This window comes from Chamaea fasciata, unplaced genomic scaffold (assembly GCF_029207755.1).
Source record: "Chamaea fasciata isolate MVZ Bird 193981 ecotype frontalis unplaced genomic scaffold, bChaFas1.0.hap1 SCAF_7, whole genome shotgun sequence".
Taxonomy (NCBI): domain Eukaryota; kingdom Metazoa; phylum Chordata; class Aves; order Passeriformes; family Sylviidae; genus Chamaea; species Chamaea fasciata.
In genome coordinates, this window is record NW_027094092.1 from 25,820,793 (window position 1) to 25,846,341 (window position 25,549).

A 25,549-nucleotide genomic window follows, 5' to 3' on the forward strand; every position below is an offset into this window, starting at 1 on the left:
CAGTCTTGTGAAACCTGGAACCGAGACTGTTCCTCTTTCCCTTTTTCACACCCCCCCCAAATAAGCAATTGACCAGAGAAATTCCATTTTTATTTTTTACCCCTATCATCACCCCTGAAATTGGTTTCCCCTTTTCTCCCCATCTAGAAGCTCTCTGACAGAGTGACAGAGCCTCCTCTGATCTAAGCAAGATGCTGACCTGGCACGTTCAGGAAGGGCAGTTCCATCCCTGAAGTTACAAACAGGTTTATGCAGGATAAAGCTAGGTTATTTATACCCAAGGAGAAGAGACGCCTGTCTCCTCAGAGGCCTGAGATGGTGGTCATTAACTTTTCCACTTCCCATAACCAAAGGTGCCATGCCTTTTCAGATACTTCTAAAGTGTTGATTATGCTTTCCTCCTCTTTTAAAGTTCAGTCCCATTGGGTTCAGGCAAAAGAAAAGCAAGCTTTTTAAAAAAACATGTTAATCACAGATCTGTCTTCGTCTTCCCCCACCCCGTCCACCCTCCCTGTATTTAGCTGTTGCAGAGAAAAATGTGATGAAATGTTGTTTTTATGTGTATTGGGAAGACTGACAGGGCTGTGTTTGAAGCCTGTGAGAGGGACAGTCTGGTGAAAAGCATGGTAATTATCACCTCTTGCTTTTCTGCATGTGGGCTGCTGTTTGCAGCTTGGCTCACCTGGGGTCGTGTTAAAGCCTAGGCTCAGCACTGGCATCAGTCACCTGCGAGGTTTCTAGCAAGTGTCTTCCTCTGTCGCTGAGGTCCCTGCAACCAGTGCTGGGGTAAATACCCTTCGGGTGTTGGGCCGAGGCTCCTGCCCCTTGCCATTCTTGTTTCTTTTCAGTGTGTGAGCTTATGGGTACTGGAATCAAGTCAGACTCGTTAAAATATGGTAACACTGCTGATATTTTCAGTACAGGGTTTGCAAATGGAGCTGTGCACATCCAGCTATCTTCTGGTTGTCCGCTCTTAAGTTTACAAAATGCAAGTGGATACTGGCAGATGCTCTGTGTATTCCATGTCTGCCCTTATGCTGGCCCACGCCCTGGTCACCTCCATGTGGTGTCTTGGCAGTCAGACACTATATCTTGATGTGACAAGAGCTGGCTGTTAACTTACAGCTATAAATCTGTTGGGGCTACAGTGGAAGTCTGTCAGTGCTGTGCAGGTGGCAACTGACTTATTTAGCTTCTGGGTGGATAACTTTTTAAATAATCTTTTTTTTCCTATCATGGCTTGTGTTTCTGCAGTTGTAGAGCCTGTTCTGGTTACAGTGGAGCAGCACTGTAATTACAGCAGCACTGTGTTAACAGAGTTTATGGGACATTGTTTCCAATTGCTGTGGTCTAAACATATGTACACCAGCATTGAGTTACTTCTGCCTGGAAATAAGCCACAGAGCTATATATAAAATATGTTTGAACTGGTGCAGTAATGTTGTTGGTATAAATAGAAGAAAGTGGTAGACCCAGGGCTTCCCTTCCTTACAGCTGATTCAAGAAGACTTCCCAGATACTCTGTCTTCAGTGGAAAAGGCTGTGGAAGGTGGCTGAAAGCAACAACAAAATGCCATATGGCATGCCTTCAGGGAAGAGCCTAAGTGCTTGGGTCTGGAGCATTGGCTTCCTGCTTGAAGATTGCTTGGCTTTTTTCTCTTGTGGTGAAACATCTGTCAGAAATCCCTTAGGATTCAGTTTGCAACAACCTGGTGGCCCAACACCACAGAGTTTGGTCTGTGACTACCTTAGTTTTTGTGAACTCCAGAACTGTTGCTGAGTTTGCCTGAACTGTCAGATGTTTTTCTCCTCAGACTATTAGAGAGATAGTCTGGGTACTTGTAGAACTGCCTTGATCATCATGATGTCACACATTGTAGGGAGCAGTATTTCGAAGAGGCATAATCTGTGGTTTCATAGGTGCATCAGGATGCTGCTGTCATCTTTTGGGGCATGTGCCCAGGACTTCTCTCAGGCAGCGCTTGTGAACCTAACTCTTGCAGTTTAGAAGTAGCTTTCTGGTTCTTAGTTGAGATTGTTTAGTGCAAGTATTTGCTCAGTCAACTTGGCTGCTATGGCAGATTGTGCCAATTTCTGTGCTTCTTTCTGTCACTAATAGATTTGTCTCTCACCTAAAGGAAATGTAGAAAATTACCTCTGTAGAAATCTCAGAAAATACTGATAAGCACTGAGCAGCTAGTTTTAGTCTTTGCTTGCAGATGATATTAATTTCATCTTTAAACTCTAAGTACTTCTTTTGTCTTTGGCTAATTTTTAAACAGATCCTTCCACAGTATTGTCTCCTAAGTGCTCTATTGCAGGGATCAACCTGCAGCAACATTCACAGGTGGAAGTATTGTCTTTCCTTAGACAGACTGATCCAATTAGAAGAAGAGAGACAAGACTGTGTATATGAGGGAACGTTTTAGGGTTTCAGTGCTCCACAGACAATTCTACAGTCATTTCTTTCTGCATTTTTGTTTAAGAGTCCAGATCATCAGCTGCGTTCATTCAGCTCTGACAGGCCATCAGCTCTGTTTCATCCAACACCTCTTCTCTGGTTGGTGATAGGAATTGCAGCCTGGCTTCATGCAGGAGCTAGCTCTGGTGCAGGCATGAAAGTAAAACTTGCATCCAGCAGTTGCCCACTACTTCTCTGCCAGTGCACTTTACAGCTCTCTTTTTACTGAAGAAAAATATAGTTTTACCAGGGTTGGCATGGTGGTTCAGCACAAATGTCAGTCAACAGGGATCTTCTCTCTTGTGTTGCTTTGCTCTTGAAGTGTTTGCCTGGTTATTATCTCCCTTGTTTAAACTGCAGAAATCACTTAGTTCAGATATTTCTGAACAACATGTGTCACTCAAAGTTATTTCTTATCCAGACAGATTCTGCTAAATGCTTCTAAGTAGGTGAATGTGTCTAAAGCTATTTACCAGGAAACTGGGAGAGTTGCCTCTCTGCTGAAGACCGGAGTTCCATAATCTCCGCTTTTGCATTCTGCTTTTTACAACAGCAATTTTTGCTAAGAACTAAAAATGTAAAAGCAGCAGTGCTTTGTGAAGTGTCAAAGCAACAAGAGTTGGTTGTGTGCCTGGATCTAGGGCTTTCTGCATTTCTAAACAAGAGCAGTAAAGAAATGGTGATTATTGCAAAGGTTTTCTTTCTTGAACATGACAGAAACCACATAGTAACAAAACCAAAGGTTTTTGAAGTCTCTGGATAAAAGTTGTTTCTTCTGAGTATGGTTTTACTTCCTCAGTTCTCACATTTGGTAATTCTACCAGTTACCTATTCTCCTGAACCTACATGCAAGCTAGAAGAGACTTCTTTTCCAGAGCTACTTTTAGGGTTTTAAGGGACTTAGATGGCAGCCTACGCACCGCCCCCCCCCCCCCCCCTTTTTTTTTTTCTGTTAGGTCACTTTAACAGCTACTCAAATGTGTCATCTTATGTTGGACTACTGTATCCCTCGTTTACAGACTTTGTTTCCTTCAGGAAAATAAACTGAAAATTTGGGAAAAATCACAGGAAGGAGTGATTTAAGGGCAGAGTAAGTGAAGAAGGAAAACAAGTTGAATGAATAACTTAATGAGTTTGTTCAGGATTGCTTTGTAGTTACCTTTATAGCCTTTTGTCTCTGTGATTTATTGTCTAGTGGTGGTTTCCTCTGTGTGTGTGTGTGCAAAAGTGAGAGGATCCATGATGTTTCTTGCTGGTGACTTACAGGAAGAGTATTTGGGTCTTTGGGATGCTGAGTCTAGGTCATAAAACTTGTAAGAAATTTGAACTATTTGGAAAAGGCTAAACTGAATTCTGCATCTGCTGTGACTGTTGGATGATGTTTGCTTCTCCTGGAGTACCATTTTGCATCTTTACAGCAGAAAGATGGCTCACTGGTGTGTACCTGAGTGAGCACTTATGGGTTTGCTGGAGTTGTCTGTGCTGGTGGCGGAGCAGCAGGGGCAAGTGACGGGGTCACCGTGTTACAGGTGAAGAGCTTTCCTGTTCCAGTACAGGAAGTGACAGCAGAGTTGTTGAGGAGATGATGGAAGTCAGTGCTTGTGCGGTTCTCTTCAGTTTGCTTTTCAATCTTTGGCCCATGTTCCTATGTGTCAATTCCCTGGGGGGATGTGGTCTCCTTTCTGGCTGACAGGACAAATCTCTTGGCTGCTCAATATGCATGTTAATGGAGAGATGTGTAGAGCTTCTTAATTCCAGGATGCACGGTGGGCAAGATGCTGATAAAGTCTATTCTGTAAGGAGCTTATTCTTTGGGACAGGGAGCAGGGAATAGTGCATGACGGGATCGCCTAGAGCTAGGCAGTGAGTGCTGGCAGGGGGCAGGCAGGAAGCTTGAATGTCTCCTTCTGTATATATTGGTTGGCTTGAGCAAAATAAAGAAATCTCTCATGCTTTTATTTTTGATTAATTTTTAATCATTCTTTAAAAATACTGTCCTTGGCCTCAAGCAGGAGTGAGATACAGCAGTGGTGCAGCATGGTCTGTGCAGTAGATAGCTGCTGAAATTTGGCAGGGAGTAAGATTATTCCCAGTTCTGTTGCTAATTTGTTGCACGTTCAAGACATTTAACCTCGGTGTTTGTGTGGTATTGCCACCTAGTCCTCTTATACTTGGTAGTAGATTGCTAGCTGTGTGAGAGTACATGTTTGCTGCCTGCTGTAAGTACAGGAGGGCTTCATGTTTGTTGGGACTTCTTTCAAGTACTGTGAAGCATATAATAAATGTTTAGGGACAGATGGAATACTGATCTCTTTACCTCCTGCCTCCTTCCTTAGGGATGTTGTCTGTGTGATAAATGCTTTGTGCTTACTCCATCCTTCCTGTTATATTTATTCCCATCTTAGCATCTTTTAAATTGCTGAAATGTAATTTTTAAACATAATTTAAATCAGCTTACAGCAAAACCATTTTCTCATTCCCTGAGAATGCAAGTATGTTCTTTCCCCCATAACATCACTGAAATCTTAGGGAGATGCATGCATGGGAGAACAAGGTGTCTTGTCCTGGAGCGATTCAGGTGTTACAGGCAAGATCCTTCAGGTGATGGGAGAGGTGAGCTCTCTGACCTCCCCTGGCAGGGACAGATACCTGCTCTGTGTAAGGAATCTGGGCCTGAAAAGGTGGAGCTTTTGCGTAAAGAGGGTCTCTTTATTACACTGCTTAAAGCCTCTTTAAGACTTCCTACAGCTGTGTCCTTCTCTAGAAGGCATAGTTGCCTTCATGACAGTGTAGGGTGGGTAGGTAGGGATCAGATCTGGCAGTCAAAGACTTTCAGGGCAGAATGGCTGTGTAAATCATTGGTGAAGGATAAAAATTAATTGATTTGGCATGGGGTCATGGGTGAATAAAGAAATCCCAAATGAATTATGTGTGTTGCCTCAGGCAGGCTGATCAAAAGGCTTTTCTTCATCCTGCATAGCTCTGTATGTTTCTACTCTTGGACTCAAGATGAACCACTAAGTTCCCCCACAGGCCTTGTCAAACACTTCACAGATCCGTTTATACCAAAAATAAGCCCCCGAGAAGAAATTTAGGGGAAGGAGATTGTAACATGATGCTTTTCTTGAAGTGCTGAGATGTGGCTTTCCTTCTGTGGTTCCCCTCAGCAGGGTTGACTGTGGGGAAGGCTTTCTGCTCCCTCTCTTTCAGTTTGTCTTCCCTGTGTCCAAGTTTAGTTTGAATGTATGTGTTGTTTATAGAGTTCAGCAGGAGGTGATTTAGGAGGGAGCTCCTTGCCATGACGGTATCAGTGTTAGAAGTGTTGTGTTATGGCCCCTGTGTTTGACTGTTTCAGAGTCAAGAATTATATGGTGCTGCCACGGTTTCCTTGGAGTGTATGCCTGAGAAGCTATGGACTTTTAACCGTTGCCTGTTTGCGTTTAGGAGCAGGCTCAGCTCGGGGTTGAGACCAAGAGGAGGGACTTCAGCAAAGGGAGCAGCCTTGCCAGCCTATGCACACATTCCTGTTTGGCTCTTTTCCTTTTTCTTGCCTCTTGCTTCTTGTGAGTGCTAAAGCCTGGGCAAAACAAAGGGGAAAGAGCCTTTCCTATCTGGGAAGTGGTGATTAATGATGATGAACAGTGACCCTTACGCTGAGAGAACCGTTTGTTCCTGCTGGATTTCAAACCCTTATATGAGTAACTAAAACTCTGCCCAAGGGAGCTATATTGGCTTTTTTTCTTTTTCTTTTTCTTTTTTTTTTTTTTTTTTTTTTAATCTTACTGAAGTACTTTCTTTGCCTGTATTCAGGCCTCTTTGCATGGATTTGGAGGAGACTAATATGTAAGACTTGCAGAAGATGAGAAGTTGCTTCCAGTGATCTCCAGTGCTGGGGCAGATTAGGGGTGTGTTGCAAGTTCGCATTTGTACCTAAAACTTATATAGCTAGTTCTTGATGCAGGGGAAGGTGAATTGGCTTCACCTTCTACTACAAAGAAAAGAAATCACTGGACAAATTGTCTATGTGGGAGGGCAAAAGCATACCCTATGTGAAGTCTGGTATCTTGTGTGCTCTCTTTCCTTATGAAAAAAGTAATGCACATTTGCAGAGTGGAAAAATCTGGTTCCTGTGAAGGAGTGATCCTGCAGAATTCCAGGTCCCAAGAGCTCAGGGAAGGGTTTCTTTGAAGCCTGCCCACACAGAGGTGTCTCTGTTGTGTGCCGTGGGACTTAACTGCCTGTGGAGCTGGTCCAATTGACTCCATGTGCAGATGGAGGGTAGTCTGGAACAAATCAGTTATTGACTCTTTATGTACCAGGAATATCTGTAGCCTGTTTGATGTCACTTTTTCTTTTTGCATTCATTTCATGCATTCATCACACAGTCTTCACAAACTTTGCTTACATCAACAAAAAAGAATTTCCCACATCAAAGTCAAAATAGCATCATGACAACACTGACAGTGATGGGCAATTTACACATGCTTTTTCCCTATCCCTACACCACACTTGTACCTCTGAAGCTCAGATTTTCTGAAAGTTTTGCGAAATCTCATGAAAGTCTGAGTTGGTGTTGCTTTTACAGTGAGAATGATGACTGAATGGTAGAAGGAGGAGAATCCGCTGCTTGTCATGCCTTTAGCCACAGTTGGTAAGGTTACAAGGACCTCTCCTCATCCCTGCAGTATTTAGGAAGAAATTGAACTGAATGTTGGGGTGGGGTAGAGAAAATTGGTGGTCCAGGCTGGTGTTAAATGAAGAAACAGAAGATTAGTTAATGATGACTAGGTTGTGCTGTAGAAGCTGGTAGGAAATTAAACCCCCTATGTGTCCTGTTTGCAGGCTGCAGGAACACCTGCAGGTGTGTTCTGCTGCCAGTTCTAAGTTCCCTCACTGTGTTTGCTGGTAGAGATTCTTTTAATAGCCTTCCACCCACTCCCCGGGACTCTGCAATGGTATTTATGGCCTGCCCAGGACTGCCTTTCTTCAGGTGCAGGAAGAAGGCAGAGTGCAGATTCAGCACGTAGCCCCTGACAGCTGGGGCTGATGGGTCAGGAATGCAGCCCTGACAGCTGGAATTGGATTGAAAGCGGCCAGCACGGTGGGGAGGCCAGGAGGGGAGAGCAGGCAAGAGAGGCTCTGTGGAGAGATGGACAAATGCACGCACACTGGGAAAAGACAGACAGCCTGTAGGGACCGTGGGTTGCTTGTGTTCCATTTCTCCCACCTTCATCCCTCATTTGTTCCTTTTGTCCTACGGTCTGGATAATTTTCAATAAATGTGTGCACACCCCTGTTTCAACCCCTGTGTAACACACCTGGCAGACCCATTAAAGCTGATGCTCAGGTCTTCTGTTGGAATACTCCCCATCCCACCTCTGCTTTTATGCAGGTTTACAAATGTAATGTAAGGCTTCGCATAACTCAGTGATTCAAAACCTTTGAGCAAGTCAGTTTATGCTCTTGCCACTCTTGTGCCAAGGAGTGCCATACATAACTTATGTTGTGGGAGATTGTTCCCTGATGTTCTTGAAGTGGTTATCTTGAAATCAAATTGCATAAAGTTGGCAACTGCTTGTGTCATACTATGATGTTCTGGTCAGGTATTTTTCTGTTTTGTTTTGCTTTGTGGTTTTGTTTTTTTTTCCTCTTCTGCTTTTTTTTCTTTAAATTGGTTAATTGTGAGGGCTTGCTCATAACTCTGAATCCTTTTTCCCATGAATACTGCTTTAAACTGGGCATTGGCTGGAAACACCTTAAATGTCAGAACATTTCTGTGTAGTGGATTGCATGAAACCAGTTTCATGGTCTTGCAGTACTTCCTGGGGGGTCATTTGGGTAGTTGGTATGAGTGTGCAGTGGTGGCTGTGGGTAAGGCTTAGGAGGCTTACAGTGAGAGAAATGGAGACTGCTCTGTCAGCCAGAGACCTCCTGAATGGTCCTGTGTTGGAGCTTGGCTTGCTGCTGTCCTTTTGCAGGTGGAATATTTTCAGTCTTCAGGCTTGTCAAGACATTACTCTTTCCTAGCCCTGGTTGCTGGGGGAAGAAAGACCAGCTGGAGAAGAGGGAGAGAATAGAAAAACCTCTTAAAAAACATATAAAATATATATGTAAAAGAAATTTAAAAGTGCATATTCTATATTCATATACAAAAGCAGGGGAACACATTGGGTAGGTGAGGGGCAGAAACCAACTATGGAGCTGAGTGGTTTTGTTGTTTGTGTGCTTTTGTAAGTCAAACACCTCTTACATTTAATTCCATCCACCCATCTTCAGTCCTTCCCTTGTCAGACCAACAATAAAAACCCTAACTCCCCCCTCCCCCTCAAAAAAAACAGGCAGGGGAACCTGGTCCAAAGCCAGACCTTTGCATGTTAAACTGAAGTGCAAAATGAATATTTCACAGCTGTGTTATAAAGCCCTGAAATGAAGGCTTTGCAGTGGAAATGCTGACAGCCCCTTAAGTGGAACAGTATACTGTAATTAGTGCTCTGTGTTTTATGTGCCAGACGAAGCTCAGCAGAACTAAATGTAAAACTTCAAGCCTTTGTTTTTCTGCACCAGTAACAGGACATCAGACAGTGTGTTCAGACGATGGATTAGCGCCTACAACGTGTGCACTGGTCCCTGGAGGTTGGACGTGTCTTTTTGCGCTGGGGCTCGGGGGCAGCAGCATGGATGTACAAACAGGGCCAGCTGTGAGATTTGGCACTCCGTATCAGATTTCACTTATGTAAGATAGACAGATATTTCTTAAATGCTGACGCTGACAATGTACAGCTACATTTTCAGCATTTTCACGTATTGGATGCCAGAGTGCATTGATACGACTTTGCTGTGTAGCAGCATGGAAAACATGTTGGAGTGCATGTAGAGGTGTTGAAAACTCTGGAAGCAGAATGTAGAGAGACAGACGTGCAAACCACAGTGCTGTTGTGAAACTCAGGCCTGATGTTGGAGCTCCCCATGTTAGTGTATTGGACCATTGGGAGCTTTGGGACCTCAAGTCGACCTGTAAAGGCGCGCTTTTTTTTTTTTTTTTTTTTTTTTTTTTTTTTTTTTTTTTTTTTTTTAAAAAAGGTAAAAAGATGATTCTGTAGCCACTTCCCTGTGCAAGATTGTTACTTAGTTACAACTGATTATGTGCTGTTCTTGGGAAGGCTTTTCAAAGTAACCCTCACCAGTCATGAATCTCAGGGTTTTCTGTGGCCTTTGCTTTTTCAGGGGCACATGCCTTTGCACATGCATTATTAACATGCCTACTTTCAAGCAGGAGAGAGGGATGAGGCCAGGCACATTGTGCAGTGGATGGTAGATGAACCCTGATGGATGTTGTCTTGTCATGCTGATTTGATGCCACTACTTAATTAAATGGATTCAAATGTTAACTGTGTTATACATAGGCCCATGGGAAGGCTTTTAAAATAGAACTTGTCTGCTTGTAGACATTTACTGAAGGAGCTGTTCTGGAGTGGATTGGAATAGTTGTGCTGCACGAACTCTCTCTGAGGATGCTCTTGATCATAAATGCTCACAACGACATGGAGAGAAAGGAGCACGTTGAAATCAAACTATTAATTCAAGAATAGGATTTCCCATTCCATAGGCAGGACAGAATGGGGGATAGGTTTCCAAACGCAGAGCAGCAGCAGTTCTTATTTGTGACTTTGTTGAGCAGGGTGAGCTCTCTGTTGCTCTCTGTAAATGATCTTAGATGTCAGAAAGGCAGATTGAGAGTAAGGTATTAATGGGAAAAAATTGGAAACCAAAACAGACTGTTATATTATTCTGCTCTGTAAACACTTGCTGTGGCCATGCCTGAAAAGCTGCATGTAGTCTTGATGTTTCTCCTTCATCTCGGGAGGAATGTAGGGGACTTGGAAGGGGCTTCACAGAAGAACTGATAAAGGTTATAACGTGGCTTTCAGGAGACCCATAAAGTGACTTTGAGAAGACTCTTTTACTTGGAACACAGATGACTTGGGACCATAATAATGGGTATGGAATAATTGGGGTATAATAATTACAAAATTATGAACCACCTAAAGGTGGTGGATAGGGACTTACTGTTTGCTGTCTCTTCCCACACAAAGATTGAAGCACGTCAAATAAAACTATTGGAAGTGAGGTTTAAAACAAATAATGAAAGATGGTTCATCTTGCAATATACCAGACTGGTGGAGTTCCTTGCCAAATGATGTGGTGAATGCTAAGCTTTTATAGACAGAGTGGATAAGCTCATGGTAGACTATTCTACTGAAATGAGTTAAAAATGGAGAATTTTGAGACTGGAAGACTGACAGGAGGTGAGAAAGAATCAAATTTGTTTTCCTTGTTCTTAAACTTTATCCATACATTTCTTTATACCATGCTTCCTGACTTTCCTCCTTTGCTTCTGGCTGCAAATGGAAAAAGAAACCAGGGCTAGATATTGGTCTCTGATCCAAGGTGGCCCATCTCATGAAGTCTGGAACAGACTTGCTAGACATGGTTTTCTCCTGCCTAATGCTGTAGGTGCTGGGGCGTGTGGACAGCCCTGTGCCATAACATCAGTTTTCTCCCCTTGTTTGTCATTTTGAACACTGGAGAGTAGCACAAATCCTCTCAAATGCTTTGCTTTTTTCTCTCCATGCTTAACTTAATTGTGCTTGTAGTGAACAATGAGATTTTGGGCCCAAAAGAGAATGGAGATAGCATAAGAAGGCAGAAGGTGAGATAATAAGGTCAGAAAACTCCAATTTCTTTAGCGTATGAGTATGGGGATGAGGAGCTGAAATACTGTTGAACTCCTGCTTAGTCTTTTGCTGGGCTGGGGAGGATGGTGGGGTGAGTGGCAGGAGGCTATTATTCAGCCTACAGTCAAAACTCTTTGAGGGATGCCTGGTGGCCTAAAGCCTAAAGATGACTTTCTCTTGAAAATGTCTTTTTCTTTCTTTCTTTTAAGATGCAGGCAGACCACAGAAATCTGCTGTTGTGCAAACAGGCACGGATATAGGAGCTCCTACCCAGCAGCAGGGGTTCAGTAGTGGAACAGTGCAGCTGTAGGCAGAGTGCCTGTGACTCAGGTCAGGCAGGACTGTCAGTGTGATGAGGTTGTCCCTTTTGGCACCCGTTCTGGTGGAAATTATTGCTGTGCTGGGTGTGTTTACTACTGATTTCTAACAGAGTCCTGGCTGGATGTGCAGGCCCCAGTGTTTGTCTCCTGTACTCCCCTGTGGCTTTGCAAGTGTAGATGGTCCCAAAGGAGTGCAAATGATGGGAAAGAGGAAAGTGTTTGCGGGAGGGTGAGGTTGGGCTGATTCCTCAAGGATTTCTGTGTTGTTCTTATAGCATATGGAAGCAATTGTTTGTGATAACTTCCTCAAAGCAACAGAAACAGCTCACGCAAGTATGGAACTCACTCTGAGACATGGGTGCAGCTGGTCAGACACAGAGTTTTCTGAAAAGCCAAACGAGGCTGGCTGGGGCTGTTTAGATCAGTCTTTCTGAAACGATTATCTGCACCTCTGTAGAAAGGCAGAGATGGCATGGCTTCTTCCCCTGGGCATGGGCTTTCCCCATGTGCTTTGTGGGACTGTGCCTGGTGGAAGCAAGGGCTGCTCTCAGATATGCTCTTTGACTTCCAGGTGGGATTGGGCTGGTCATTCCCTTCTTTCTGGGAAGGCCCAGTTGCCGTGAATACCTGTTGGTACCTTGAGTCCTGCAATTCAGGACTCTGCTGGTTTGGTCCTACCTATCTGGTGGTGTTGGGATATGATGTGGAAGGAACAGGGTAAGAGATCTGCTTAGGCACAAAAATTTCTTTACGCACATTTGTGCCGTTCCAAGTAACCAAATTTAGATCTAAGCCTGTAAAATGGCTGAATATCAGATTTTGCAAGACACATGTTAGCTGCACAGGTTTTGGTGCCTAAGAGTGTATATTGAGCCTCGATATTTGAGTAAAAGTTGACCTTAAAGGAATGGAGATGGGATAGTTCAAGATATCAAAGTGGCAGTGCAAAGTGAGCTGCAGAAGTGTTTTGTGTGTGGATCAATTCAATAACTCTCACAAGTCGCATAGAGAACCTTGACTGAAAGTGCCAAATGCTATTAATAGAAGCCTCAAGATGAAGTAACAAATGCAGCTTGTCAGCCTCCTATCCTGCCTCTAATTTAGGTACAAATGACAGGTTTAATCTTGCAGTTGTTTCCAGGTTTGGATGAGGGTGTTGAGGTGGCCCATTAGTTGCCTGTGAAGGCAAGAGCAAGCAGTGACGTGTCTGACAACTGTAGGATGTAAATTGGGCAACCACAGGAGCTATTGGTAATGAACAGTGTCTCAGATCTGCAGGGGAACTCTCCAGGTCCTGTGGTTAGCTCAGATCAGACTTGGGAAGGTGTGCAAAATAATGTATTTCTGACTGGGGTGTGCTGGAGTACCGCATGGGAGACTTGTATGAATGGCAGTGTTTATGGCTGTGTAGGGCTGGGAGACTGCCCTTACCACAGGAGGAAGTGGTAACCTCAGAGCTGGGATAATGGCAGACCTGTATCGACCGATCTGCCCTTTGCTGACAAATCTTAATTCCAGATTAGGAAGTTACAGTTGATGTGGTTTTGCTCTAATTAACCATATTAAGAATTCATTTGTTTTAGCTGGCAAATTGTTACCTATTATTTTTTCTCTCTGAAATGTTTTTCGTTCTCAAGTTTTGTGACAAAGTGACTATCTCTTGCCTCTATGTCACCTACTCTGGAAGCTGGTCATGGGGAAAAAGCTGTGGCATGTTGTGGGCAGGTTGGTGGAAATGGGCAGGTTGGTGGAAGTGGAGCTCACAAGTCTCACGGGATCACATTTTAAATTTACATGCACTCCTTTTCGATGCAAGTTGGTTTTAATACTCAAGTATTATCAAGTGGAGGTGCTGCCTTTGGATAGGCTTTGTGGGGTTGCCTTTCAAGTTCTTTACACTAGAAAGTTTTTGAAGTTAAAACTGGGAGCAAAAGAGGGGAAGAATTTTTCAGACAGTTAGTTATGAATCTGTAGTCTAGAGACAGGTATCTGTTTCTGTGGCACCTGGTCTGTCAATATCAGAGGTATGGCCTTGACAGTTGCCTTTTTCTAAAGGAACAAATGGTCTGTTGGAGGTCGGAAGATACTCACTGGCAGTAAAATAATTAGACTGGAAGACTGAGCTGCTCCTTTTATGTCAAGCTGTGTGCATAGGAGGCAGGTAGACCTTCCATGTCCTAGCATTTCCACAAAAAGTCTCTTGGCAGAGCAGCAGGGGACCTCCACTGACTTTGGAGTGAGAAAGGAGACTGGAGTAAGGGTGACATTTTGGTATTGGTGGGGTGGGAGTGTCAAGACAAATCAGATAGTGCTCCTGTTTGGTTTCTCTTCTTCATAAAGACTTGGAGGGATCAGATTGGGCTTTGGATGTGCAGCTAGACTGATCTAGTTGCCAGGGAAAGGGTATGATTGTTTTGGGTTTTTTTTCCTGAATTTGGTCTTCCTGTGGTTTTCCCCAGGCTGGCAAACAGAAAACAAACAGAAAATAAAATGTAGAACATGATTTTCTGCTGGTTTGGCCTTATGGACAGGTAATTGCGATGCCAGGGCTGTCTGGAGTGAGGGAAATGGTGGGGGGGTGTCACTGGGCTGAGTAGGATAAGGGAGAAAGGAACTGTCCCCTCCAAGACAGGCTGCTGTGAGATCTGCTAAGCTGTGGTGTAAGACTGCACACTGAGAGGCTCGATAAATGTCCTTGCAGAGCAAAAAGATATCTGTTGGTGAAAGTAGGTTGCTGAATTGCTGCTGAATACCTGCATAGCCAAGGTCAAGCAGTGCCTTTTAGGATAGTTGCAATTACAGTCAGACTGAGCTAAAGCCTGCACTGAGTAGCGTAATCACAGCATTGCTAAATTGATGTTGCTGACAGCATCAAGTAATTGGTGCCTTATCTAGATGGAACTACTTGAATGGCACATGTCTCTTCTACTTCCTCCTTCACTGACAAGAATGCATTTTCTGTAGGAATTTAAACCTCTCCTAGTTTGGGAACTGCTGATGTTAGCCAGAATCTCAGCAGCAGAAGCAGTGAGTTCTTTCTGCATATTTTTGAGCTGCTTTAAAAAGATGTGTTTTGAAGTATTGTTAACAAGTCTGGAAGAGTAGATATCCTCCTGGCCTTCTCCACTCCTTTCCCAACCCCCGCATTTTTGTTCAAGCATTAAATTGAAACAAAACTAGTTCCATTCTTTATCAGTGGATTTGTAACGGCATTTTTAATTGCATGTTCTTTCTTAACAAAAATCCTGTGGAGTTTTGTAAAAGCCATTTTTTCAGAGATTCTCAGTTTGCAAGGGAAGGGGTCAATTTAGTGGTTTCTCATAATGTCTTAAAGTACCTGGGGTATATTATTAATAAGAGGGGAAAAAAGGACCAAGTTGTTCCTGAGATTTGAATATGAAATCTTCCACTTTCATTGTATGAAGGCAGGCTGAATTTGAACTAACTGAAAGCATGGATGGCTCATGTTTAAGTGGCACCTCAGCCCTGCTTCACCTGCTGAATCAAGGGGGTTCTCTGTGTGGGGTTAATTCTGGCCCCTCACCTAGTAGCCTGAACCTTGAGCTCGGTGGGACCTTGTGTCTCACCCTGCAGCCGAACTCCTCAGGTCTGGTAAGGTGTGTGGCCAGGGCGGCGTGGGAAACCTGCCCCGCCCCTGCCTTTTGTGCTCCACGTCGGTATAAATGCAAGATGTTCGTCTTCAGGGCAGCTATTAAAGTCAGTAGTAATTATTGCAATAGTAACTTCTTCTGCTGTGTCCATGCCCCTAAGGCCTTAACCAAATATAACTTGGATGGTGATAATTAAAAACAGAAGACTGTGACCCAGTAAAATCCTGCAGTTTGGCAGAGACAGCAATACTGAGGAGGAATGTATGCATCAAATATATAATAAATAAAATGAAGCTGTGCAAATGTAAAGGAAAGAGAATAATTTTGTGTCAGTCAAAATAGCCCCAGGGCTAAGAACTGGTTTGTGCTTAGAGGTTGAGTGCTTTTATGCCACAAACCAGATTTTGTGCAGTCTTTTGCTTTGGGGTAATCGCTGAATTCTGATGCTTTCTCTGCCAGGGAGTGGTCCCTGAAATATTGTGTCATGTCCATTTGTCACCCACCCTTCCCATTTTGTTTATTTTTTTTTACTTTTATCAGCTTCTTACCACAGAGGCCTTTGTATCTTCCCAGTAGCTCTTCCCAGTTGCAATTCTTTTCTTTTCATAAAAATAGTGGAGATCTTTGCCTGAGGGGAGTGTGGGGACATTTAGATAACCGTCTTTTGCAAGGGTCATTGGTATGCAGCAGGCTTGTGAGTGTTTACAGTGTCCTCACCACTCCTGGCAAGGGATGCCCGTGACCACTAGTTGTGATTTCCAACTCAAGCACCCTAGGAAAAGCTGACTATTCAGTTCCTAGGAATATAAGGCTGGGACCAGGCTGAACCACCTACTACTGGATGGAGGTAACAAAGAGAATGGGTCAACCTGGAAACAGTTTTCAGGAATGAGCCAAGCTCTAGAGACAGTGAGTGGTATATTACTGTTACTGGGAGGATGGGAGTCTGTGGTCAATGAATATGCATCCCAGCTTTTCACCAGTTCTATCTGCTGCTTGCAGTCCTCTGTTTGCAATGCTCTGGGATAGAGAAAGTAATAAGTGGGTTGATAACTCCTTTTCTGTAACCCAGCAGTATTTTCCTATGCCTATATTGAAAGTTGAATGGGGTTACTTTTGTACCTGGTGCTTCTTAGTGAATTTCTAGGAACCAGGGAACCAGTGTGAACCAGACCATCAGCATCTGTGTTATGGGTCTATTTGAACTGCACTCACATTTCATGGTACTTCCTGTTTTCTTTCCTGTATGCTCTAGGTGACTTTGGAGAAGGTGTTGGGCATAACTGTGTCGGGAGGCAGAGGATTAGCCTGCGACCCCAGAACCGGCCTTGTTGCTTATCCAGCAGGGTGAGTCACTAACTACGTTCCTCAAAGCTAAAATGAACCATGACTGATGCATTAACATAAAGATCCAGGGTGTTTCCACTATCATCTTCTATAGGAAGCCTATTTACTACTCTTTAAACACCAGAGAATGATGAGACTGAGCACTGTTAGTGTAATTGGCAAGGGAGAGGGATTGCATTATCAAATTTTAATGAGATCCCTTTTAATGGAACTACTCTCATTCCTCTTGCACTAAACTGGGAATTAAATACATTTTGTGGAATTTTCACTATGTTCTGTAGTGTGATGAACATAAGCATAATTCAGTGCAATTCTCAATCCAATAAATACCTAATGGAGCAAATGATGCTTTCAATGAATTGACAGAAACATTCTTGTAGATGTCCTGCAATTTATGACTTACCATGTTCCTCAGCCAAATGTGAGGAAAGATTTCAGGCTTACAGCCTGAACCTGCTTATTATGTGAGTTCCTTGGAGTGAAACACATCAGTCAGTTGTAATCTAAGTTCCAATAGAGGTATCCAGGAGACTTTGATGGAAAAAGAGCTCCCTAGGGGGACGTAGGTGAGAGCTGGAGAGGTCTGCTGTGATGCAGGAATCAATATGAGTTTGGCTCTCCATTGAGCTTGTTCTGCTGGTCAGCAAGCTAAAAGAGAAGATAAACGGCACTATCTCCAAGTCATACTGCATGCACATACTCTTAAGACATGATAACTGGAATTAGAAGACAAGAACTTCCACATCAGTTGTAGATCATGTTTTCATGCGTACAGTAAGTGTGCTAGCAGCATTTAAAGGTTGTGTGTTTGTCACTAACATGAGAGATGGAGTCAGTGAAACTGGCTAGAAATTTTTGCCTGTCTTGGTGATATCCTAGTTCACCAAATCACAGCACTTCTGTGGTGTGGGGAGCCTCTTGAGATCATCTAGTCCAAGACTTGTGCTCAGTCAGGGCTGCCTCTAACAGGTTGCCCAGGACTGTGGCCAAACAGGTTTTGAATATCTCCAGAGATGGAGATGCCACCATCTCTGGGCACCGTGTTCCAGTGTTTGACTACTCTCACAGTAATACAAACAAAATAAAAACATGAAAATAAAGAGTTTCTTAAATTTATTTTTCCTTTGTGTTCAAATGGAATTTAATATGTTTTAATTTCTGCCTGTTGCCTCTTTTTCTGTCAGTGGACAGTCTGTTAATCTGCAGACAATTTGAGGTCCACATCAGTGTTCAACAGTATCTGTTATGCTTGAACTCTTTGGAGTCAGGCAAATATATTCTGGGGTGTTTTGCCTCTTCCTGTGTAACTTTTCTGACACTGAATATGTTTACACTTGAAGTCGGCAAGGAGAGAGAAGAAAATGAGTGCAGTAAACAGGTATTTTGGGCTCTTGCATAGCTGAAGATAGGTTAGTTTTGTTAATAGCAATGTCCTTTGATGAGCATGCCTGACATTGATTTAATCAAGTGTGAGTACACCTGAGGGGTTTTTTTGGCTAATTAAAAGGTTATATGGTTCCTTAGGGCTTTACAGGGGAATTCCTGTCCTTACTTGTTGGTGGTAACATTTCATGGCCTGGGCAGGAATATACTAGATGTGTTCTAAAAGTTTAAAGGCCAGTATGACTTGCTGCTTTTGTGCCATGGCTGGCCGGTTTTTTGTGATACTGTTGTGATTTGCTGCTGTTAAGACAGTCTCAAGCTAACAATCTAACCATCTTGTTCAGTTTGGGTTTTGTTGGTTTTTGTGGGGTTTTTTAGTTTGTTTTGTTGGGGTTTTTTTCCCCCTCGTTCTGATTTCTAGTGAATGTCTCTTGATTTGGAAGAATCCTGGCCTTTCTCGTACACTGGCTTCATATGGTTTATTTTTGTTTCTATTTGAATTACAAGGGCTCACTGAATAGGTAGGGCTGGAAGGGACCACACTGAGTCATTCAGTGCAACCTCCCTGCTCAAGAAGGGTCATCCTAGTGCACATGGCATGGGATTACATCCAGATGGTTCTTGAATATCTCCAGTGAGGGAGACTCCACAGCCTCTCTGGGCAACCTGTTCAGTAAAGAACTGAACCATCACCTGCACAGTAAAGAAGCTTTTCCTCATATTCTGGTGCAACTTCCTGTGCATCAGTTCCTGCCCTTTGCCTTGTGTCCTATTTCCTGGCTCCATCCTCTGACACCCTCCCTTGAGACACTGATAGACATTGATGAGGTCCCCTCTCAGCTGTCTCTCCTCAAGGCTGAACAGGTCCAACTCCCTCAGCCTCTCCTCATAAGAGTTGCTCCAGTCTCTTGATCCTTTTCATAGCCCCTTGCTGGACCCACTCCAGAATCTCCACATCTCTCTTGTACTGAGGAGCACAGAAGTGGACACAGAACTCCAGGGCTGAGCAGAGGGGCAGGATCAGCCCCCTGGTCCTGCTGGCAATGCTCTTCCTGATGAACCCCAGGGTCCCATTGGCTTTCTTGGCCACAGGGGCACTGCTGGCTCAGGGACAGCTTGTTGTCCACCAGAACTCCCAGGTTCCCCCTGGCAGAGCTGCTCTCCAGCCCCCAGCCTGTGCTGCTGCCTGGGGTTATTCTTCCCCAGGTGCAGGACCCTGCATTTGCCTGTGTTAGATTTCAGACAGTTCTTCCCTGCCCGTCTCTCCAGCCTGTCAAGGTCCTTCTGAAGGGCTGCGCAGCCCTCTGGGGTATCAGCCACTCCTCCCAGCTTTGTGTCATCAGTGAACTTGCTGAGGAGGCATCGGCTCCTTCATCCAAGTCACCAATGAACAAGTTAAACATCACTGGGTCCAGTAGTCAACCTTGGGGGACACCGTTGGTGACAGGGCTCCAACTGGACCCTGTGACAGTGATTATGACCATCTGGGTTCCATTGCTCAGACAGAACTGTGCATTTACTGGACACCAAACTACTTACATGAGTCTGATGTAGCAGACTGGGCGTGGCTCATGCACAGTTGTTTCATGACCTGTCTGTGCAACTTGGTCATCCTCAACTGTACTTCAGCGATTTGCCCATACACTCCTCGTGTACTCGTGTACTCGTGTACGGAAGTTTTGCAATGCTGACATGCAGATGCTTTGCTCCTCCAGTCCTACCTCTAAAAGCTGAATTTACGTAACAACGCTGTATTTTCCTAAGAACACTTTCAACATGCCTAGATTGATTTGGTTGAGATCAAAACAGTTGCCCCAGGCATTGTGACTTCATCCACATCAGGTATTCAAGCAACTATGCGAATGAGGACTTGTGCCTAAGAAGCTTTGGTATTCTTTGAGCATAATCTTGATTTGGGTCTCAGGTTTGCCTAAAATATTTATTTTTTTAAAAAATGTGATTGCTTTTCTGAGTTTTCTGTTTCCTGAAGTTTCTGAAATCTCCTGGGAAGTTCCTTAAACTGATGAAAGAAGCAATTCCCAAAGTGACAAAACTCATTCCAACTCTACTGTGGTGCCAAAGAGCTGAGTGTTCCATTTTTTTTCCTTCTCAATGACTTTTGCACATATTATCCTTTCTCTGCTTTGACCCTAATGAAGATACCTCTCTAGTGGTATGAGACAGCACCTGTGCTGATCCTGGTGTGTTTTTTGTGGGATGCATATGTTATAGGAGACCTTTTCTTCATGTCAGTGGTAAAGGGCTAAAGGCACTGAGTGCTGCAGATATTCCAGGCTACCACTTTGATATAAAGCGGTTGTCTTGGGAGATAAGACAACATAAGACAGAAAATTGTATCCTCTGCAAAGGTCTTGCATCTGCTGTCTGCATTCACCTGTTTTTATATTGTCAAGTGAAACAAACCCAAAGTTGCTTAATTGGATCTCTGGGTTTTGCAGTGAGTAACGAAGTTTTTCTCGAGAAGGGAGTGCGGGGACTACAGAAATATACCAAATTTTTTATCTCTTGTGGTAAGACCAATGCCCTGATCTTTTTTTGTTTCAATTCTCCTGCTTTGCATTTTCCCTACTCTTCTCAGTTTATTCTCTTTTGAGTTTGTTTTTTTTTTGGTTTTTGTTTTTTTTTTTTTTTTTTAGTAGCTTGTTGAGGCTCTGTTTCCTAGAAACAAAAGGAGAAACAAAACTAAGAAAATCCTCTGGGGATGACTAACATTAAAAAAGGGGAAAAAGGGTGTGTGAATTGTCTATCATTTAAATTCTAGACCAGCTGCTAAGATAGCTTTAGTCAGCTTATCTGGTTTTGGTTTTGGTGTTTTGTTTACTGGGCTTTTTTGAGCCTTGTAGGTTGGTGTGATTGATTGATTTTTACTTCTTATTGTTCTCATTTTCTTGGCTCTCAGCTGATCCTGATAGCTGGTTGGGAACCTGATGTTCAGGTGAGGCACTTGCCTGCTTGAGGAAGCAGCCTGTGCTTTTTCTTCTGAGGAACAGGAACATGGCACTTTGTGCCTTTAGTGTGCAATGCCTTTTAAACACTATGCAGTTATGCTCTGGTCAGCTTAAGCATCCCTCCAGCTCTGCTCATCAATTTGGACCCACTCTGATAGATTTCAGGGATTTTTTTACATTAGTGTTCCTTGCTGGGAAGACTGGTATTTGATACATAGCACATGTGCTGAGTTGATCAATCTCAACCTGAATATTCTTTTATTCTTTCCCCCTTTCAGCTCTTGCATAGTTCTTTATGTACAGCAGCTGCTGCTAAAGGCAGATATGGGTTTAATATAGAGAATTCTCTCTGAGACATAGTAAAATGAGTTTCTCTGGCTTTCTCTCAGAAATTACCGCAGGCAGTACAGACACAGGCCCCTGGGTAGCTCTGTGTGTGTGCTGAACACATGATTTGGATGTCCCTGTATTCTGTCCCATTTTGGAATGAATCATCCTTATTTGTAGGTAGGAAGGGAGGGACAATAGAAGATGGATGATCAAAGTTAAAATGAAGATACTGAGTCTTTTTCTCTGCTACTTTTTGCTGCATGATCTGGTTGAAGAGTTAGACCTGTTCTTCAGCTTTTTCACCAAGGGGTTTTTGTTTGGTTGGTTGTTTGGTTTGGTTGTTTTTGGGGGGGAGATAGGACCAGTAATATTCCAAAGTAAATAATTGTACGAGTGTTCAAATCAGAAAACTGCACAGTTGTCTGGGTCAATTTTTATTTTACTGCAGTTGTGCTGTGCATGCTGCATGTCAGTGCAGCAGCCTCTCATGTGCTGACCTGCACTGCAGCAACATCCAGCCACAGTCTCATCTCTTTTCACTGTGTATTCCTCTGTTGCACCCCTCATCCTCAGCTGATTTACAGTATGGAGTGGAAGCTATTTAACTCTGTCAGCCCTTCTGAGTCATACCCCTCCTGGCTGTCAGGTCCTGCACTGACAGGCAGTGATGATGATCTCTATCTCAGCAAAGGGAGGATGGGGATGAACGAATTGGTTTTAATCCATCTAGGAGCCTGCTGAACACTCTGTCTCATATAGCTGAGTGGTATATCCCTCTGGAAGCTGAAAGAATGAAGATTTTTCTTTTCCAGAAATGGTTGTTGGTTTGCTTTCAAATACCTCTTTCCAGTTCCAGTAGATAGGCTGTAAGGCTGAGTGGTTTCCAGCCCATCCACAAATGGAATCTCTTGGAAAGTTTTAGTCATAATTTTCCATCATTATATAGATAGATTACTGCACAAGGTAATAAATTATCAGCTTAGTACAATTTCTCTTTACCTTAAGCTGTATATATCCCACAATGGAGGAATAACATTTAGGATAAACTTTGTGTAACTTGAGCAGGTATGATGTTGCCTTGCTCCTCCTTTCTTGCTTAAAGTGGAAGGTTTTGGTCAGTGAGTGTTATAAATACATATTATAGGGTTGGCTTTCCACAAGATGTGTGTTATATGAGTAATAATGTGGTAAGGACATGTTTTTCTTTTATTAGTAAAGAGAAGTAAGCATAGTGGTATTAGCTGATATAGTATGCTTAAACTGTCTGTTTGGCTGGGATAACATCCAGTGAACATGCAAAAAGGGACTCTGCTATTGGTATACCAACTATCAGCATCTACCATCTGAAGAAAGCACGGACCAAGGCCCAAACTGGAGGTGTTAACGAAGACACGGGCAAGAAACACGCATGCTCTAAAAAGGCGGACCCAAAGAGGGGCCATGCAGAACAGTTCCTGAAATATGGAAACTAGTTTATGGAAAAATATGAATATTCAACAGACTGATGCAATAGAAAGGGCATTTAAAGTATGACTTTGATATAGCAGAGTGTGGACTTGGCTGAGTGCCAAGTCACCCGGCCGGCCGTACTTTGGGGTTTTTTTATCTCCCTTGTCTTATCATTTTGTTAAATTTATTTGTTAAATTTTACATAGAAAGTGAAACACGTTTTTCACAGTGAGGTACAGTAACAAATTGTGAGAGGCGAATCTAACAGGTGACTGATGGTGAATGAGGCAAAATGCTGTTCTGAACTGGGATCTTTCTGAGACTTGTGACCATTTTGGCCGGGTTAAAATTAGTGATGATAGGGACAATGAAATCCTAATTTGTAAGATAACAAGTATTCCTGCCTTATTTCAGTGCCTTTTTTATTAACTAATCGATCACATTGCTTGGGTGTCACAATGGTAGCTGCCTTTAGAAAACTCTAGGTGCACAGAAGGAATCCACTTCTTTATAGAGCCAGTACATGGTACATGTGCAGTTTGAGCAAAGCTCTACTGCTCTGTGCAGGTACAGTTCTTCACTAATTTTTACTTTCCATAAACACTAATGCTATTGGGCTGTATCCTAAATGCAGCCTGAATTGGTACATGGATTTTGAAATACTTGCTGGGTTGCCAGTAGATAAATCCACTTCTGCTGGTGCTGCCTCCTTCAAGTTTACTTACCCAAAGCTCTGAAGAAAAGTTCTGTGCTTTCTTTTTATGTTCTTTTGTAAAGGAGAATCCTGTGGTGTTGTAAAGATGTAGAAACCTACCATAAAATGGAGAAAAGTTCTTGTGTATAGTTCAAAGCAAATTTCAACATCTTTGGTCACATCAGAGGCAGCTTGCTTTGTCCTCTTTGAAATAGGACAGTTGCCTTTCAATAGTTAGACCTCTTTCCCCTCCAAAGACTCTGGAGTGTTGTTCATACATTTCTTCTGTGAGGCTACTGTGCTTAGCATGCCATCTGGGGAGATTTTCCAGCTGGCACAATTGTGGTGATGGGCTCAGAGATGAAGATAAGAAAATCCCCTTAAGTGAGATTGTTAAACATAATTAGAATCTGTACTCCAGAATGGTTTGAGTCGGGCCGTTACAACCAAACCGAACATAATTTTCCGCGTCAAAAGTGAACACCACTGGGTTTCAAAAAGATGTGTCCTAAAAGGTGATAAAAAGTAGCCAAGCCCTTCCTTCCCTTTCAATCCCCAGCAGTAGTAGATTTCTCAGAAAGAAGCAGGGATACTTTATGTTTCAAATCTCCCTGTCTTAAATACCCAGACAGAAAGAAATGTATCTGCACTGAGTCATGAAGACCTGAGGTGTAAAACCTTTCAGTGCTTGCCTCTATTGACGCAGCTTAGGAGGAGGGGAGGGTGTAGCTGAAGAAATAGCTGTAGAGAAGGGTGGGCTGAAGAAGGCTGATGCAGTCTTAGTTTCTGGCAAGAGAGTGAAGTCTGCTCGTGGGGCAAAAGAATGGAGATATCCTTTGCAACCGTGCTTTATTCTCCGGCCAAATAATTGTAATTGATACTTTAATTTGTAGAGGTGGATTTAAGGGGGTTATGGCCTCTCCTCTGCTCTCTTGCAGTTGGCCCAGGACATTTGCATGTAACAGTCATGCAGTCTGGAGCATTTGCCCTCTTCAAATCTGGGTAGCAGCTGGATCCAGTTCTGAATCTCCATCATTGCACTTCAGATAGAAAAGGTCCTACTTGCTGGAGCAGGGGCAGTCATTATTGTGTGAGCTGTTTTCACATGTCCATAACATCTAGACAGGAATTTCTACACTGTTTTTTTTCTTGGTCTCCCTTTTTGTGACTGCTGGAGACTCTTTCACAGTGAATCCATGTCTCTAATAAAACTGCACCTAGAAAGTAGAACTGTTTGCTGAACAGTTGGATATTGATCAGTTCAGCTGTAACCTTGCTTGGTTCGGCAGAAGAGAAGATGAATAAGCAAACGAAGCAGTACTAGCAATCACCTGGAGGTGTAGGCTAACTCCCCTGGTTTAAATCTTTACCAGGATTGGAGTAAAGGCTGCTAAATTGACTTCCAGGCAGTTTTCATCAGCCAGTCCCCTAGTGTGTGTGTGTGCGTGACTGCTTTTGAGCTCTTGTCTAATTAATTAAAGTTCTTTACCTTTGACAACCAGCGGAGGATGTAACATTTGGTAGAATGTTAAATAATGAGATAGCTGCGAAGCTTCAGACCTGCAGCAAACCTGTTGCCCAGCAGAAAAGGGAGAAAAATAGGACAAAACCTCAAAATAGCTGGGCAGAAAAGCTTCCTACTAAACCAGAGGGAGACTGTGTCAAGTCTGCCAGAAGTACTGCAGCATACATTGAAGACTGCAGCACTGGGGTGCTGTCAGACAGCTGGAGGTAATGTGTTGGGTGCTGAGCCCCTGAGTCTGAGAGCTCAGCTGCTGGGTGGGGAGTTGGCTAATGCCATCTTTGCCAGCTGTGGAGTAGCTCCTGTGGCGGACAGGGGGAATCTCATGTAATGCTTGGCTTCAGACTTTGTGTGACTTGTATGTTGTGTCACTCCTGGTATTGAAAAATGAGTCAGGGCAGTGCTGATGTTTTGGTGTTGCCAGGTCCCTTTGAGACAAATTCCTGTACACAGAGCTTCTGGGTGCTTGTCCCGAGTGCCCATCCACTAATCCAGCCTTCAGGTTACAAGGAGGTGGGTCACTGTTCTGCAGCCAGCTGCTACAGCTTGGGACAAATAGAGATGTAATGTGATGCTTTATCCTACAGTTACTATTTGAGGATCTGGCATCAGAAATAGGTCTGATATGGCATCCTCCTTCAAGCCTCCAGGTACCAATGTAGCTGTTTATTCCCTGTCTTTCAAGAGAAGCCATGTGATATGAGCCCTTTCTCCCCAGAATTTCTTTG

General features: G+C 43.4%; 1 protein-coding gene across 5 annotated transcripts in view; it reads left to right on the forward strand.

The window, feature by feature from the left end:
• Positions 1 to 25,549, forward strand: part of MAPKBP1 (mitogen-activated protein kinase binding protein 1) — a 102,241-nt gene that overhangs the window by 13,020 nt on the left and 63,672 nt on the right. For all 5 annotated transcript variants that reach the window (XM_066188085.1, XM_066188084.1, XM_066188087.1 and 2 more), the window contains exon 3: positions 16,383 to 16,474. In XM_066188085.1, coding sequence (XP_066044182.1) covers positions 16,383 to 16,474 — 92 coding nt within the window. The remainder of the gene's footprint in view (positions 1 to 16,382; positions 16,475 to 25,549) is intronic.